The sequence below is a fragment of the Passer domesticus genome, chromosome 8, assembly GCF_036417665.1.
Source record: "Passer domesticus isolate bPasDom1 chromosome 8, bPasDom1.hap1, whole genome shotgun sequence".
Taxonomy (NCBI): domain Eukaryota; kingdom Metazoa; phylum Chordata; class Aves; order Passeriformes; family Passeridae; genus Passer; species Passer domesticus.
Genome location: NC_087481.1, coordinates 55,920,492 through 55,939,056, shown reverse-complemented (window position 1 = coordinate 55,939,056; position 18,565 = coordinate 55,920,492). Strand labels below are relative to the sequence as shown.

The following is an 18,565-nucleotide window of genomic DNA, read 5'->3' as shown; positions in this document are numbered from 1 at the left end:
TGAGGCAGGAGCAGGAGGGGTTTTGGAGTTAACTGCATGCAGGAAATCTCTCACATCCTGAGTCCCAGCTCGCTCCTCTCGGTAACTGTATATTATGGGGCTGCTCTCCAGCCCCAGCTGATGAAAGTTTGTCTCCCTCAGTCCGGGCTGCGATGTCAAAGCGCCTCCAGGCAGCGCAGCCGCGCTCCCCCCGCGCGCTGCCCGCGGCCCGGCTGCCCGCGCTGCTGCTGCTGCTGCTGCTCGGCCCGGGCTGCCTGCTCCCGGCATCGCCCCGAGCCCGCGGTAAGTCACACACAGCCCCGCGGCTTCTCCCGAGCGGGATCCCGCTCCATTTTAGCCGGGCGAGGAGCGGGGAGATGGATTCAGAGCGCCGCTTCCCCCGCCCCGCCGCGGGGATGGGGCGGGAGGTCCCGGCCGGGCACACGCGGAGCTGCCGCTCCTCGGCGGAGATTCCCCCGCAAAACTCCGCTGTGCGGGCCCCTAGCACCCCCAGACCCCGGGGTGCCATCCCCCGGCACCCCCAGACCTGCTGCTCCCTCCTCTGCGCCCCCAGACCCCGGCACCCCCAAACCTGCTGCTCCTTTTTCTGCACCCCCAGTCCCACCGGGTGCCATCCCCCGGCACCCCCAGACCTGCCGCTCCTTCTCTGCACCCCCAAACCCGCTGTTTCCTCCTCTGCACCCCCAGACCCCGGCACCCCCAAACCTGCTGATCTCTTCTCTGCACCCCCAAACCCGCTGCTTCCTTCTCTGCATCTCCATCCCCTGGCACCCCCAAAACTGCTGCTCCCTCCTTTGCACCCCCAAACCTGCTGCTCCTTTCTCTGCATCCTTAAACACGCTGTTCCCTCCTCTGCACCCCAAACCCGCTTTTCCCTCCTCTGCACCCCAAACCTCCCGTTCCCTCCTCTGCACCCCCAAACCTGCTGCTCCCTCCTCTGCACCCCCAGCCCCGCCGGTCCCATGCCGGGGACCCCCCTGTTGTGTTCATTCGGGGGTGCCCTGCAGGGTCCCGGCGAGAGAAGAGGATGTTGGAAATTCTCCTGCCACGCATCCCCCTCCAAACAGCCCCCGGGGCTGAATTCAAAGGTCTGGGAGTCTTGTCAGAGTTTGGGCTCTGTTTCCAGCTGGGGAAAATTGCGCGGAAAAGCCAAATAGCGATGGTAAAAGCGTCCTGGCTGGGTAAAAGTTTTCTCGCCGCCGCTGTGTTCATTCAAAGTGAGCTCCAGGCGGATTCAGCTGTGCTGTCCGTGTTGTGTGGATGGGGAACAGCCTAGCAGGGGATTGTCTCTCCCTACAGCAAGTTTGGGGTTTATTCTGCAATCCTCAGAGCGCCCAGGTCCTCTCGTCTTCGCTAAGCAGCAGCTGACTGCATATTTTATGTGGACAGGAAAAGAAATTCTTTTCTATGAATACAAGAGGAAAAGATTCTCCTCTGTGAATACATTTAACAGCACCGAGGGGTGCCTGTGTCCCTGTTACTACAAACTCGTGTGTTTGGTGTTTTTTTGTCTTTTTTTTCCTCCCCCATTGTAACTTGAAGCTTTGTAAATGTTTGCTTATCTTCAAATGTATTGACAGCGACTTTCACTGGGACTTTGGCTCTGAACTTCCTAAGATAAAAGATGGGGAGATACTTCAGCACATGGAAATCCCAGAGGGGCAAAGGACAAGGTGTTGCCTTTGATCAAGCACCTGGAATTTATCTAATTGGATTAACAGGAGTTGAAGCTCTGCCTTTGGGAGGGTTCTTGATTTCTCTTTGTCAACACTTGTATTTGCACAAAATCAGAGGGTTTGGGGTAAAGGTGCAGAAATTCCCTGGCAGATGAAGGGAAATAGGTGTGCTGTGTCTGTTCTCTTTTTGTGGGGAAAGGGAGGGTTGGTTTGGGTGGGAGGATGGCTCCCTTCTCTGAGTGTGGAACCCACTGGCTGGCCAGCCCCTCCATGGTTTGCCAGTTCACTTGCAGTTGGGAAAATAAGAGGTAAAATGCTTCAAAGTCTTTGTCCCTGCCATACCAAGTGGGCAGACTGTGGGTGACTTGGCTGTGGGACACAGAGGAGTGAGCAGAATGGGAAGAGGGGGTGGAAATCCGGTTCCTTGTGGCTCAGAATTCCCTCAGAGCCAAGCTGAAGCTCTAAGGTTACGCTCGCACTGATGATTTAAGCTCTGTGTAAAGTTTGTGCCAGCTGCTCATCTCTGTGGTGTCTCTAGGTGTCTTTATGGGTTTTAGATGTCTGCATTTGGGCAGCTGTGGTGGTTGCTGGCCCTTGGATTTGCCTCCCTGTATTTTCCTGCTCCTTTCTGTCCCATGTCTGTAATTTGCTCTTTTCCACCCAGAATATTCAGTGAGCATCCCCTGCCTTGATTCCACTTTTTCCTGTGGAAGCAGAGCACAGCTTCAGCCCTGCCAGAGCTTGTGCTGTTTCTTGGGCACGGAGGTGCTGAAAGTTCCAGGCACTCCTTTCCACACTCCCAGTGACACCGAGTGCTCTTGGCTGGGCTGGCACAGCTCTCACTGGGCATTCTGGAGCCCTGCAGGACACCCCAGTGCTGCCAGCACATCTTGATTTTTACATTAACTCGTGCTTAGCGATTAGGAGAAGTTGGAGTTATGATATGCCTTGAGAACTGGGTTTGAAATGTGGCAATGATGTGTGTCTGCCTGAGTGACAGGTCTGTTATTAAACAGAAATTATCAGGTTGTGGGCTAGACAACTTCAAAGTAGCCTTGCTGCTGGCTTTTAGTATGTTTTCTTTCCATTTTTTGTGGTTTTACAATTGCCCTCTTAGTTTTCAGACTTGCGCTGAGTTTCTGCTTGAAGGAACTCATGGACAAAAAGGAAAACTCAACCAGGCCAAATGAACTTTGTTGTCCTTGTGGAGTGGGATATAAAGGAGGATAAGATCTGATCTTCCAGTCTCAGTCAAACACCTTAAAATCTACACCTGTACAAGGTTTTTGTGCTCATGGCCATCCTGTTTCTGCAGGGCAGACAAAGTGATGCTGTGAATAGGTTAAGTCCAAATTAGAGATTGTGTGTGTGTGTATGTGTCCACAAACTATTAAATTTAAGTATTGTGTGTTTAAATATTGTATGTTAGCTGGGAAAACAGCAGAAAAAAATGACTCTTGGAATGACAGAGTGGTTTGGGTTGGAAGGGACCTTAAAAACCATTTTAAGGTTTAAAAACCATTTTAAAGACCATTTTAAGTGTACTGCCATGGGCAGGACACTCTCCACCATCCCAGGTGGCTCCAAGTGCTGTCCAACCTGGCCTGGGACACTGCCAGGGATAGAAGAACCACAGTTTCTCTGGGCATGAAAAATGCAAATTCTAAAATCCTTTACCTTCAGTTAAAATCACTTTTGTCTAGATTTTAATTTGCTGCTGATTGCAGCTTCCTTGGGTCTAATGGAAATAAATTGCAGGGGAAGAAATGTTGCTTTGTCTTGTGCTCTAAACCTGATTTCTCCATCACCCTCTGTGCTTCAGAGCTCATTTATAAAGCCTGTTTTTCCTCAAACTGCTGCAGCATTTGTGGCAGATATTTCTGGTGTGTGTATAATCACCTCCTTGTCTGATGATTATCCCCTTCAGACAGCCTGGCATGAGCTGTCCCTGCCCATGGGGCTCCAGAGATCCGTGCCAAATCCCCCAGCAGAGGAATTTTACTGCCACTCTTCAGCAGTGTGTGCATCCTTCAGCCCCAGCTGCCTGGGGAGCTGACAGGTTCTTCTCTGCTGGTTCCTTGGGGGCCTCATCTCTTGATCTGTTGGGATTTTTGGAAAGGTCCTGATCCAGATCCAAAGAGCATCCTTGAACACATGGCTGTCTGGCTGTGTTTTGGGGGGTTTTGCATCCTGCTGGGAGCCCCAGTGGGATTTCTCTGGTGGCACATGGGTGGCTGCAGCAGACCAGGGTGTGTTTATCTGTTTATCCCACTGAAGATATCTATTAATCTGTTATTCCCACCAAGACCCTCACTCACCGCCCATGATCATGAAATTCTGTTCTAAAAAGGCTCAAGTCATGTCAAGGTTTATTTTCTCCTCCACCAGCCATCTCCATACCTCACATCTCCCGACACATTTATTATCCCTGCTGCTTCCAGCAGATCTGACACTGCCAGGGCAAGCTGGCCAAGGAGTCCAGCTGGGCGCTGGATTTTTTGTGTTCCTGAACCTTCTTTTGGGCTGTGGCAGAGAGGAGGGTGAGCTCTGAGCTGCCTTGCTGGGCTCCTGGGGTGGGTTTCTCTTCACTTGTGCTGGGAGAGCTGCTATAATCCGGGAATGGATATTTTCACGGTGTTTGGAAATCTGGAATGTCAGGTTGTCCAGCCAGGCCCTGCCACGCCAGCAGGCTGTCCCCAGCTCTGCCTCACACCATCCCATCCTGCTTAGGATGCCAGGCTGTCCATATTGCGGGGATTTTTTCATTTAATCCCTTTTTCTGTTGACTTTCCTTCCTCTACAACCGCTTATGTTATACTGCACATCACCCTGGATCTTGCTCTCCCCACTGCCTGCACTTGGTACTTGTATTTCAAGCAGCTCCTCAAATTTCTGCCTGGACAAAAGCACATCATCTGCTCAGTTCTGGAGTGCTGCATCCCTAAATCACACCTGCAGAGGCTTCTCTTAGGTCGTGCTGAGGCTCCAGGGCAGATCTATGATGAAGTAAATGAAAACCCCACAGATTGTTGAATCCTTACAGGGCAGTGCAGTCCAAGAGCTCAATCCCTTTTGTTTCTGGTTAACACAGAGCAAAGTGCTTCAAATGTATTAAATTTTTATCTTTTTGCTACCTCACTAACTAAGAGAAGGGATTTTCTCTTTCTGCTCCAGCATGTTGACCCTTCTCTTTTTAGGGTTCATGCAGGATTTTGAGACTAGGTTGGTATCAAGTGGCTTGAACTGCATAATCTAATCAGAAATTAATCTGTTTAATCTTTTCAGGTTGTTCCACTAATACTTTACACCCCATACAAATGACTATGCTGCTTTCCATGACCTGGAGCTAGGATAAGAAAGAGTTTGGAGGCAGGAAATTGTCCTTTCACAAGGTCAGCTTGCTAAAAGCAGTGATTAGAAGAACAAATTCTTTCTTGTCCCAAATCTATGATGTAATAAGGCAAGAAGTGAAATGTGTCATGGCCTGTTAGCCATGCTGGATAATGCACATCACGGCAGAAAAAGCTGGATGCAGAATTTGGCACAAAAGTATCTTTTACTCATTTATTTTGGGGCATTTTTTAAGAGGAACTGTGTCAGCCCCTGGAAATTTAGTTTAATAGTATATATCATATGCATTAAGTGAAAAACCTTCTTCTGACAATAGTGGAAGTTTGCTGTTTTCTTACTTCTTTAAAAAGTGTTCTAATCCTTCAAGCAGCTGAAAGATAAACCTCATGTGTGACCGCTTACCTCTGAAAGTATAAATTAAGATACAAACTTCAACTAATTCAAGTATTTGTGGGAATGTTTCACTATAATTACGCAAAAAAAAATTTAAAATTATAAAATCGGGACGTTATCATTTAGTAAGGGGATCATGTGTGCCTGCTCATGCCTGGAGCTGAGCGTGAGCAGTGTTTTATCCAGCAGCACTGAATGCAGTGATGGTCTGTGCTGGAGATCCCCTGCTGCTTCAACAGTTAGAAGATGTGAGGAGAGTAATTCAATCCATATTATTGAAGTTTGTATTCCATTCCTTTTCTGCCACTGAGAGTTCTGTGATGATAGAGTTGGGAGTAAATTCACTACATCCCTCTGGAGCACCCAGGGATGGACACAGCACCTCAGCCGTGTTCCTTTTGGAACTGGAGACCACTAAAGGATCTCCAGGTTAAAATCTGCTCTTGCATTTTGATGAGTGCTTTGATGCATGAGGTGAGCATCCCAAAAGAATGAGGATTTATTTCTTCATCTCGTGCCTCCTGAGTAAGGCACAGACACGCTTTGGGTGAGCACCAAGATGAAAGTATGGGATCATTGCAGAATAAATCCCAGAATGGTTTGGGTTGGAAGAGACCTTAAATTCCAGTGCCACCCCTGCCATGGCAGGGACACCTTCCCCTGTCCCAGGTGCTCCAAGCCCCAATGTCCAATGTCCTTGGGCACTGCCAGGGATCCAGGGGCAGCCACAGCTGCTCTGGGAATTCCATCCCAGCCCCTCTCCACTCTCACAGAGAGGAAATTCCTCCAGATATCCAACCTAAATCTCTCCTCTTTTAGTTTAAATCTTGACACCTTAGGAAGATGGAGCTATTTGCTATGCATGCTGTGTTTTCCTTGTTTCTATGCCTGAAATTCTTTTGGGATAAATTCTCTTCTCTCCTGGACCTGACTCCTTTGTACAGCCTGGTGCTCATGTCCTGTGCTGGCATTTAAAATCCTTTTGCAGCACCAGAGCAGATGAGCAGAGCTGTGGCAGTGACCAGGGGAGATATCCTGTCCTGAATAAACCATAAAAATAAATGTTCTTTGCTCCTGTTGCTCATTTCCTGGAGGAATGTGTGAAAGTCAGGAGTTACAGAGCGACCCAGAGCTCGTGGTGACACTTTCTGCAAGGTCACACTCATAAACCTGAGCAGCAGAGGTGGCTTCAAGAACATTAAGTAACTCCAAGTTATCGTTTCATTCATGTTTTGAAAACCAGGAGAGAGATTCAGTGACAGCTTGTGCTGGAGCAGGTGCAGCTCATTTTCCTCTGCCTGCTGTTGTGTGATGTGAGGATCAGGTGTTCCCCACCCAAACAGGAACTCCTGATGGATATAAAAACTCCTGGACATAAACTCCTGATGGATATAAACCCCTGCACATAAACTCCTGGACATAAACTCCTCAGCCCAGCAGCTCCTTTTCTAGGCTTGGGGAAGAGCTACAAATCACATCCCCTGCCTGCTCACCTAAATTAACTCTGCAGCGCACCCCAGCTGGCTCTGCTGTGTTTCCCAGAGAGATCTGAAGGCATGATCCGTGCCTGTGAGGAGCACAGCTCCAGCTCCCACTCCGTGGTTATTTTCTGTGCTGGTTGTACCCAGGAAGGAGCATCCCTCAGTTGAGATGTGCTGAGGATTCCCTGCACTCTCTGAGGCAGGTTAGTAAATCACTGCAGAGAGGGATTGCACTGCACCTTTTGAAAGACCAAGAGGAAATTGTATTTTGCAGAGTAATTTGAACTTCACTCGGTGAAAGTAGCCTTTCATGAGGCTTTGGAGGGGAGGAGTTGGAGAGGAGCACTGGACCTGGATTTTCACGTAATTATGTGGACTCATTGCTGAGAAGTGAAGATATATTTAGTACCTTTTTCTCTGCCCTTGGAGCTGGGTGGATTCCTTGTGCTTGTAAAGCATGGGTTATTATGTCTCTGCCTCAGTAAGTGTTTTTGGCTGGTACAGAAGGGTGCAAGACTGAGTTCATAATCAAAAACAAAGATGTGTGGGGCTCTTTGGGGAAGAAGCAGCAATTTGGGAACAAGCAGATGTGACCCAGAGTTGAAATGGGCCATCCTTCACTCTGGCAGCCTGGGAATACCTGTGGGAAAGGCACTGTGCAACCCTTGAGGATTTTCATCCATTTTTAGCCCTGTCCTGCCTGTTTTTACAAGAGGGAAGGGCTGGGCTGGTTGGTACAGTGTGGATCAGGGCTTGGAAAAGAAGCAGCTGAAAACAGGATTTGCAGCAGGAGGACAGAAGTTCTCCTAAGCTGCTGTGTCATGGACTTTCCAAAGCTCCTTTGGGTTGGAATCTAGCATTTCTGACTTGCCCTCTTCTGTCAACTCCGAGCCCTGAGCTCTTCCTTGGGGGGAACCTCTTGATCCTCCCCCATGACCCACTGTGCTGGAATGCCCTTTCCTTCAGAGCTTCACTGCTTTATTTCTCTATAGTCTGAAATGTTCTCTTCTAGGGGAAAAAAAAAAATACAACTCTGTCTTTGGACTGGTCCTGAATAGTAATTCCTCAGTCAAACATAACAGCATCCCAAATGAGGCTGGACAGCTGTTTCCCAAATATATCCCTGTACATATTCTATACACATCATAAAGCTGGGTTTGGGTTATTTGAAACGTTCTGCAGGCTCCCTGCCCCCTCCTGCAGTCAATGGCAAATGTTGTTCTCCCAACTCCACTTGTCACATTTTGTTCTGGAGAACAGGGAGGATATTGAGATATACTGGCTTCTCTCCTTGACTGCATTTCAATATGTATTTTGTATAATGAGGGCCCAAATCCTTCTGCCATTACTTATGCTTTAATCACACTGTGCTCTGCCCAGATTGCTTTAATCGCATTTGCATCAGCAGGAGTTGCTCTGTGATGAGCAATATTTCATCCGCAAGCAGAGCAGACACATCTCGGGCACTCGAGGAGGAAGGAGCTGCCTGGCCAGGGTTTGTTGCAGCACAGCTCTCCAGTGAGGGATGGTGCAGCATCCTGATTGGAGAAATGGATTTTCAGGAATTAAAGGGAACAAAGCTATTTTTATAGGTTGTTGGGGTTTTTTTTCTTTGTTTTTATTGGTTTTTTTGTGTGTGGATTTTTTTGTTTTGGTTTTGTGGCAATTTTTTCTTGTTTGTTTTTTGATTTTGCTTTTTTTTTTTTTTTGGACTGTCAAGTGTGATAGCTCCCTTTTAATTTTCTGCTAAATGGCTTTTTGGCATGTGTTATCTGCTGAGAAACGCCCGGTGCAGAGCCATCATTTTGTACTTCAGCCATGACATTACTCTAGATGAGAACTGAAAAGTTATATAGATATTACACCAATATATAAACCATGTGTGTTAGGAAGACAAGTTCAGTTTTGAAATATTTGCCTTAGCTATGCTTTTCACTTTCAATCTGTGCCAAACATGTGCTTGAATGACTGATGGAGTCATATGGTTCCCTGAATAAAGCACTTTATTGTGCTCAGACTTGGAGCCTTCCAACAGTTGTATTACAGAAGCTTGAAGATTAAGATGATCCAACTGCTTAGGGGGTATGTCCCACAAGGAACATTTTAGTTTTTCTTTTCTTGCACCCCCCCACCTTTTCTATTTTTTGTCTTTCTCTGTGTCATCAGTTTGTTCAGCTGCTGGGGCAGTGACATTGACCACAGAGCTGGGTGGAGGAGAGCAGCAAGTCACCTCCAAATTCCAGCTCTCCCTGCCGTGTCCACGTTGAAGTGTTGAACACATGACATATTCCAGGCAGTTTTTGGGATTTCATGGAGGTGGGGGGGAGAGGGCTGTTCCCTCTCGCTGATTATTTCATCAGCAGAATCAGATTCAGGGAAGGAGTAATTGTGCATGAGCAGGAGATGACAGGAGGTAGATCTGAGAATTATAAACCCCAAATATTGAAAGCCATGTTTGTAATGCTGTTCAGTTAATGGGGATCGGGGAATCTCAGCCCTCCCTTTCTCATCCTGGAGCTGCCTGGTGATGCTGCAGAGCTTCATCTTTACAGAGCCATCAAGCTGGAGACAGGATCTTTTTCCATGAGAAGCCGAAAGAACAGAAAATTAAATTCAGAAATGCATGGAGTCATCTTGCTGCTGCCTCTCCTCGGGCTCATCAAAGACCTGTGCTGACTTCTCATGTTTGAAAAATTTTTGTACACAAGTAGTAAATTTGCAGTGTGAAAAAAAAGGCAAAATTCCAGCTCAAGAACATCCATGGAATTAGTTGCTTTCTAAGGGTTGCTTGTGCTTAAATGCCTGAGGTCTTGGGTTTGGGAATTTGGGAGAAGGGAGAAAACAAGTAAAACTTTGTGTGTAGTTTTTCCTTTTTTTTCAAGGCTTATTTTCCAAGCAGGCCATGAAAGGACTAATTTTCCTGGGTTTTGTAGAAATAATCAATGTACCCCTTAGAGGAACAAAAGTTAGCTGGGAAAATAATTCATGATTTTGAACTAATAAAAACTTTGCTGCAAGAGATAAGAGTTTTACTTATGCACAGTCAAATCTTGTCCAGGCTTTTGTGCTTCTAAAGAAAGGAGGGCAGAATCTGGTGCTGTGCTTTTATGAAGCTGTGGAAGTGCTGGAAATGGGATAATGGGAAGCACCTTATCAATGTGGTGATTTTTGTCCTTTCTTTCGAGAGGGTGTTTGTGTCCTCAGCTGGTGGATGTAAAATTACATCAAAATTTTGATGTCAAATTTAAGCTGTTGCTTCTTTGACCCCGTGCAAGTCTAAGGGCTGGCTTTGTTTAACCATTGTGCACTGGAAATCTGGTACTGGTTTATTTTCCAGCACTTGCACATTTATTATGAGATATAATTACTTTTTTTTTTTTTAATATTAGTGCCCAGGGAAGTTGTGGATTCTCATCCCTGGAAGTGTCCAAGGCCAGGTTGGAGCAACCTGGGACAGTGGAAGGTTCCCTGTCCATGGCAGGGATGGAATGGGCTGAGCTTTATGGTCCCTTCCCACCCAAACCACTCTGCAGTTCTGTGATTTTATTAAGTACCAATTTGCTTTTCCTGTCTCAGGTACAACAGGCACCATTTTAGGTGGTTTCAGCAAGGCCTGTGCCTGGATAATGTATAACTTGGGTAATGTTTTGGCTTTTTCTGGAAGGTGGAGTGAAATAGAGGACTGGGATCACACATCCCAGACCTTGGCCACAGAGTTGGATAACTGACACTTTTTTTTTTGGCATGATATAATCTGACCCCTAATGTTGACAATTTCCATTTAAAGCAGGTTGGTTTTTCTTTTCATTTTGCTTTCCTTGATGGACAAGAGCTGGATGTGATCCTCTGTGCAGTTCTGGACTGGAATCCTATCTCACTTTATGTATAGGCACTTTATACTGCTGCCATCTATAAATGTATCAGCACTGGCAAGATAAATACCAAGAGGCATAGAGAGCTAAGGGACAATCATGGGTCCTGTCACCTTTGGTTTCCTACATTATGTAAAATAATTCTTCTAGTTCCCTTCTTGTAATTCAGACTTTCCACTTCCCTGCTCTCCCTGGCAGCCTTTCCAAGCCACCAGCTCCAGGCTCAATTCATCTTTTGAGAGTGCAGGTGAGGAGAAATGCCCCCAGCATTCCAGATGTGCTTCTGTCACCAGCTCTCAGGGTTAACCTGGATCTCTGCTACTCCCTGGAAACACCTCTTTTGATGCAGCATTATCAGTGTTAGCCCCAGTACCATGTGTGGGTCATTCTGGTGCCACCTGCTTTGAAGAGCAGTGGTAGGAACAGAAATCCTAATCATCCCTAAGGGTACAACCCTCCTGGGTTTAAACCCTTGCTCCAACCTGCAAGTATTGTGTTAATATTCTTTGTGATATTCCTGTCCTTCTCTGTGCAGTCATGTCCCACCTCAGGGCACTGGATTTCAGGAGGACTCTACAGTAAAGTTTGCTGATAAAAATACAGACTGATCCTAATATCTTTTCTTCTGAACTGTGGCAAAATCCTTCCCTTGCCTGGTTGTGGGTGCTGTGTTTGTGGGCAGCTTCCAATTCTTACCCTGTTTCACTTCCGTAAACTTCCATAAACTTCCATAAACTTATCCAGTTTCACTTCCATAACTTCCTAAAGTTCCTAAGTTCACCTCCATCCTGAGGGACAAGACTTGGTCCTCCCCTCTCAGTGTGTAAACTTGGGAATTTTGGATCCAAAACTTCTGGTTTGAATTTTGCTGGAGGTGGCAGAAGAATCATCCCAAAGGAGAGAAAAGCCCCTGGTGGGGGGATAAAGCTCTTCCCCACCTGCTGGGACCCCAGGCAGCAGTGCAGGCTCTCGGGGTACCTCAGGAACTGGCCATGAACCCAGTGAGTGAGTGCGGGGTGCAGCCAGGTGTAAATCCATTCCTCCACAGCCAGGAATGACCCACCCAGGTCATGGGTGCCACAAACTGAGAGCTAAACTGAGGAAGCTGAAGAAAAGGAGGAGGGAAATGGATAAAGGATGAAGAAAAGGAGGAGGGAAATGGATAAAGGATGAAGAAAAGGAGGAGGGAAATGGAGAAAGGATGTCCTTCCTGACTTCCAGGGCATTGCCTGTGGCACAGAGCACTGCCATTAGCTGATTTCAGTTTGCAGAAGGATTACTGTGTTCCATTGTTCTTTTCAATCCTAAGATTATTCCAGTGCTTTGGGTGTTTTGCTGTAGAGAAAAATGAGGACAGTCTGTGACTTATGGTTTAGAGTTGGTTTTTAGTAGGAAAGGTAATACAAGGATAATTTAATTTAATCTTGTTTTATTCACCCACTTCTGTAATTTTTATAGCTCAGCAGTAAGTGGGGACATGAGGGGTGTTTGGGGACAGTGTGAGGAGACAGAGCTCCAGTCTGGGATGGAAATGGAGGCACACAGCATCACTGGGACCTTGGCTGGGCTGGGATTTTGTGGGGCTCTGGGGCTGTGTCAGTCCTGGAGTACCTCAAGACTGATGCAATGCTGGAGCCTGTGTCCTGTGAGGACAGGCTGGGACACTGGGGGTGCTCACCTGGAGAGGAGCAGCTCCAGGGAGAGCTCAGAGCCCTGCCAGGGCCTGAAGGGGCTCCAGGAGAGCTGGGGAGGGACTGGGGACAAGGATGGAGGGACAGGACACAGGGGATGGCTTTAAGCTGAAAGTGGGTGGATTTAGATGGGATTTTGGGAGGGATTCTTGGCTGTGAGGGTGGGCAGGCCCTGGCACAGGGTGCCCAGAGCAGCTGGGGCTGCCCCTGGATCCCTGGCAGTGCCCAAGGCCAGGCTGGACACTGGGGCTGGAGCACCTGGGACAGGGGAAGTGTCCCTGCCATGGCAGGGGTGGGAATGGATGATTTGACAGTCCCTTCCCACCCAAACCATTGTGGGATTCTCTGAACCATGTTATTCTGTGTCCCTGTTACTGTGTGGGACCAGAACAGGCCCATCCCCAACGGGGAGGAAATTCAGCGCCACATTTGACTCCTCTGTAAACCTGTGTGTAAGAGATGGATGTTGTTTATAAACCAGCCCAGGTCTGACTCCTGTCCTGCTCCGTGCTGGGGGGGCACTGCCAGCAGGGTTGGGGTGTGCATGCAGTGGGACATGTTCTGTTTTCCTTGCACTTAATCCCATTTTATCCAGAGCTACTCAGCGTTGGGTGCGTTCACCTCTTTGTTTGTCATGAGGACAAATAAATTGCTCTGCCTCACTAAAAGCTTATTAATTTTAAGTAAATGCAAATCTGGAGAGTGTCTGGGTTGTTTCAGGAGGCAGTGGCCGCTAAGCAAAGATTTCACATCACATGCTCGGAGTTTATTTTGCACAGTGCTTGGAGGAACTGAAATAAAAAGCAAAAAGATGAAAACCATTCTTAACTTCTTTGCCCACAAGCCCTTGTATGATACTGTGCAAAGCAGAAAAGTTGTAGAAGTACATGGCAGATGAAAAATACTTAAGCCACACAAAAGTCACTGACAGGTAACATCTACTCATCTCACTATTTGTACAAAGTAGCTTTTATATTACTGGGGGTAAAAAAGAGAATAAAGGGCGCTGCATCAGCTTGTGGGCTGCTTGTGGATCAAAAGCATTACCTTCAGTGCAGGCTGAAAATAGAAAACAGACACAACTGTGAAGTTTTTCATGTGAAAAAGTGGGAGACGAGCTTGCGTCAGGAAGAGCTGGACAGAATTTCACTGAAATGGAAAATAAGTAGGTGAGTAAGTAGGTGCATGTGACACAAAAGATAGGAAACCTGGGTCTAATCTAACTTTCTGGTGTTGCAGATGGCCTGATTTTCTTCTCCTCTCATGACACATTACCGAAATTTCAATTCTCTGATTTCAATTATTACACTATTTATACTGCTGTAGCACCAGGAGTCCCTGTAGAGAAGAGGCCTCATTATTAATGGAACACAAACAACTCTAATGGTTCAGCTTCAAAGAAACCCTCCTGCAAGTGGGGAAGGGAGATGCAGAGTGGCAGAGAGGAAATACCAGCAGCTCTGTGTGCGTGAGGAGCTGCAGCCCTGGGAGCTGGGGGATGGTTTTGGGTGATGGAAACCAAACCCTTCCTTGGAGCAGATGCTGGGCCCATCCCACGGCTCCTCTCCTGGTGCCCCTGGGATGATGCTCTTTGGGAGGGCTGGGTTTGTGCTCAGGGATGGGTCCCAGAACCAGCAGAAGGAAGCTGGGGATGGGTTTTGTTTGGATGCTGTGCAAGGAGTGGGTGAAGTGTCCCTGACTGGGATGGATTCCTTGGTGACCCCAGCTCAGGTGAGGGCCAAAGGCTCTCCAGGGTACCAGGATCTACCCCACCTTTGTACCCACCTGGTTTTATCCCATTTTTCTCAAGTTTCCTGCACTATTTCTGCTTTTTTTTTTTTTCCCTTTGGTCAGACTCTCTCCTTACATTTTTGTGGGTTTTTTTTTCCCTCCTGATGTAGAATATTCCTCTCCCCATGTCTGTGTGCCATTGCTCAGTGGCCTTTCAGATCTCTCCTACTCAGGATAAGTGTGGGTTGCTCTTCCCTGGCTATGATCCCTTATTTTCTGCCCCCTGTTCTTTGAATTAGGCTGCAGAAACCTATTTAAAGGATTTACCTATTTATCTTCCCCATCCTTTTTTTTTTTTTGTGTGTGTATGTGCTTTTTTTTTTAATTTAAAGACTGAGTTAGAGTTTATTTATCATCTATACAAGTTTCTTTATTTTGCAGTCTTTCAGAAATATACCCAGTCCATAAATATAATGAAATTTCATGAGAAAAACATTATTTGATATACAAAAGGCACCGTGCTGTGCTTATACCACACTGAGGGCAGCTGGGAGTTAAGCAAGTGCACAATGCATGTGCCCAAATTATCTCCAGAATGAGGCCCAAAATTGGGCTGCACTGCTTCCTCTGCCTTCCACAGGAAGCTGTGATTTTTATCACACCCAATAATTTAAATACAAACATTCAGATAAGCAGCCAAGTATCTGGCTCAGGGAAAGCAACTAGACAGAAATTGATCTCGTGTTTTATAAATGCTGTGGCTTCAGAAGATTTGCAAACCCTGAAGCCTGTCTGCTTTGTTTCCCCCCAAATAAATTATCTTTTCCAATAAAGATATAACTGCTGCCTATAAACCTGTCTTGATGTCTGTCTCCAGACTATCAACACTTCTGCACAATGAGCCTTTTCAGCAGATAAATAAGCACGTGTGGCAGATTAAATTTGCTCGTTGTAACCTTGCTTTGTTATGCACCACGAGCATCACTTCATTGGGATGGAACAGAAGAAGGAGTGGCAAAACTGAACCACACTTTGTGTGGATTTTCCTCCCTTCTCCCACTGGATTTTTATGGCTGCTGCACTTCCAGACCAGGCTGTCTGTTTAGGGAATAGCACATCTGTGCAGAAATGCTGATCCCCTCCCTTTTTTCTGCTGTTTCGGGTAATTCTGGGAAGTTCATGCTCTGCAGAATGGTCAGGAAAGGGCCTGGAGGAGTATCAGAGAGACTTTGATGTTTGCTGATATCACCATGGCAGCTCCATGGTGTCAGGCATGGTGGAAGCCGTGCAGACAACTCATCCATGGGAGGATAAGGATCCTCCAAGGGGCTCTGAAAACATGGATCTCATTGCACTTTGAGAATGCAAATCCTACAAAATAATAGAAGGGCCTGAGTCATTTAATTTGTGTGGTTGAGGTTGCTCAAGTGGGCCAAGGAGAAAAGAGAGCAGGGCCGGAGCCAAACTTTTCTCATTTTGCTGAGATGTGCTCCATAAATTGCTGTTCTGAGCAGGGAGCTTCCTGCCTGATAATAAGAATAAAGGTTTGGAGTTCTGTCAGGCTGATGAGATGGTGTCTCATGTGCCTCCCCAGGGGACAGCCAAATCTTGGGCCAGCTTTGGATCATCTCTTCTAAGGGCTGACACTGTGTTCTCCCAGCCCTCAGTCACTTGGGCTGCATTAAAAGGGTGTAAGAACTCTGTGTAGCAAACAACTTTCCTCTCTCCAATATATTTTATCTTTTTATCTTTTGAGGTAGTTTTTTTGTTTGGGTTTTTTTTGGTTTTTTTTTGTTTGTTTGTTTTGGGTTTTATTTTGTTGTTTGTTTTTTGGAGTGTTTTAGGTCAAGTGTTGTATTTTTAAAAGCACGTTGAAAAAGACCAGATTTTATTTCTGCTCACGTTGGCTTAGCCATCATGACAGCACGGATGTTTTTAAGCTAATCCTAACAGTGATTAAATGGGGCTAATTCTGCTCAGAATATGCCTCCTCATCCTTCATGAGAGCATTAGGTGAGCACAGAGAGTGTGGCAAACCCCAGCAGAGTTTTGTGGCACCTGGAAGCCATCCCTGTCTTCTCTCTGATTTATTCTCAGTTATTTTTCCAGCTCGTGTCCTGTGATACTGGTTTTAGAGCTCTGCCTGGACAGGCACAATGCCATTAATGTGTTTGGGGAGAGCAGAAACATTTGATAAAAGCTGCATGCAAATAGCTTTTTGACCTGGTGGTATGAATGGAAGTCATCTGCCTGTGGAGGAGTAGAGTGTTATTTCACTGAGTTTATCTTCTCTTTCTCTTCCAGACCTTTTTTTTTTCCCCCCACTAATGAGACTGTGCATCCTGCACGATGATATCCTTGCATCCTGATACCCTGCTCTTAATGTGCAGTTTTTGTCTTCTGCTGCCACCATCTAATCCCCTCCACCTCCCCCTGAACCCTCTGATTCCACAGGTTCTCTCTGAAATTCCTGTCGGTTTTGACTCTGACACTACAAGTTTCATGTTTAATCCCTTTCCTGGATTATTTCCTTTTGAATATGCTCGAACACCAAGGTTCACCTTGCCAGATGCTCTTCCCATCTAACCTGAGTGCTTCTCCCTGTCCCCAGGTGAAAATGTGGACAGCAAAGTGGAGTCCCCAAGGCTGCAGGTGTCAAAGGAGCAGCCCAAAGATTATGAGATAACAATTCCCTTCCTGTTGAATGGAGAGCAGTGGAGACCAGTGAATGGCATTTATTCAAAGGTTAGTCTTCATTTTGTCTGTTTGTTTGTTCTTAGCTGTGTAACAGTTTTGAAGGCTGTAGGGAGAATTTAATGCACTTTCATCCTATAGGTTATAAGAGTGTTTTTATATTGTTGTTGCCACATATCTGAAATTGCTGCTTATTTAATTTAAGGAATTGATAAGGGTTTTGGTTGAAATTAATACCTTTTTCCTGCAGAGATGCATTCTTCTTTCTGATGGCAGAAATGAAAGTTTAAATGGAAATAACAGCAATTTAATTGCTTGAGATTCTGTCATGCAACAGCAAAAGGAAATTGAGGGAGGGGCAAGCAGACCAAATACGTTTGTTTGGTAAATACAGTCTGACAGCAAGGAATTTAGGGAGCAGTGTAAATAATGTTGCTGTGCTGGCTGCAGCCTGAGGCTTTATCTGGGCTTAATTATCCCATGGGAGACCCCCAGATTCCATCCCTGTGCTGGACTGGGAGTGAGGGGTGACTCTCCCTTCACACTCTGCTTCCCCTTTCCTAACAAGGGCAGGATCTGCCACTGGCTCTGAGATTGTTTCCCCCTCTCGACAGGCCCTGATAAGCTTTGCTCCTTTTTTCCCCCCAGACATTTGTGAATGATATAGAAAGCTGCACTTAGGGAAAAAAGGCTGGGTTTTGTCTCCTTCTTGAAGTATGAAGGCAGTTTGTTGTTTATTATCACCAAATGTATCCTGGGAATCTCTTACCCAACCTTTTAACTCAGGTCCACTTTGATTCCACCTCACTTTTTTTGTCATGTATTAAATTATCTTAATGAGGAAGGGGAAAAGTAAAGTTTTTAAATAGTTAAAAAAAAGAGGGAGGAAAAAACCCAAGCAAAAACAATGCAAAAAGCCCAGAGAGCCAATTAGAAACAGCTTTTCTTGCTGGATTGGGAAAGTATTCCATGGAGAAATCCTGCTTGACTACTGCCACTGCTTGCAGGACGTGGCTTTGGATCACGTTGCTGATTGACACAAGTAGGTGTGAAAAGATATTTCCAAACAAGGGCTCTGACTTTCAAAAAAAGCTTGTCTAGATTAAAATTGTTCCTTCTTCTCCTCTGTCCCTTCCTAAATAGGAGAGAAGGGCCAGGCCCAGTTCTGAATCTGTGCAGTGATGAAAGGGATATCAGAGTGGGTGTAGAATGGCTTATCTTGGAGAGATAACACAGATGGCTTGGTCCTAGATGTATGTGCAACTCTATTTTTAGATTATTTAATTAGAAACAGGCATTCTCCATATAGAGAGAGGCCTTTCAGCTACTCACTGGAGCTCTCTGAGAGAGTTACAACCCAGTATCACTCTGTGAGCAATGATAATGTGATTTATATTGTTAATTTGTTTCCCAGAATTACTTTCAGTTTAAGATGAACACTAGAAAAGATTTGTGGCTTGGTAGAAAGATCCACGTGCTGTATCAGCACTTTTTTTTCCCCCCCTTTGAATACTTCTTTTCCACGGAAACTTATAAATTAAATACACAAAAGTGCACATCAGGCTGTGGGAAGAACAACAGCTTCAGTGGTAGAGGAGAAGAGTAATGAATAGCTTGTCACATAAATATTGATCAAAAGCACAAAAGTTAAATACTGCTGCATTTGATGGCTAAAT

The 18,565-nt window shown here is 46.1% G+C and overlaps 1 protein-coding gene across 2 annotated transcripts in view; it reads left to right on the top strand.

The window, feature by feature from the left end:
* The window catches only part of ADAM12 (ADAM metallopeptidase domain 12), a 176,742-nt gene continuing 158,177 nt past the window's right edge, over positions 1-18,565 (top strand). Inside the window, exons 1-2 of one of the 2 annotated variants that reach the window (XM_064431572.1) lie at positions 1-282; positions 16,807-16,940. In XM_064431572.1, coding sequence (XP_064287642.1) covers positions 153-282; positions 16,807-16,940 — 264 coding nt within the window. In that variant the 5' untranslated portion in view covers positions 1-152. The remainder of the gene's footprint in view (positions 283-16,806; positions 16,941-18,565) is intronic. The other variant, XM_064431573.1, reaches the window with a different exon arrangement.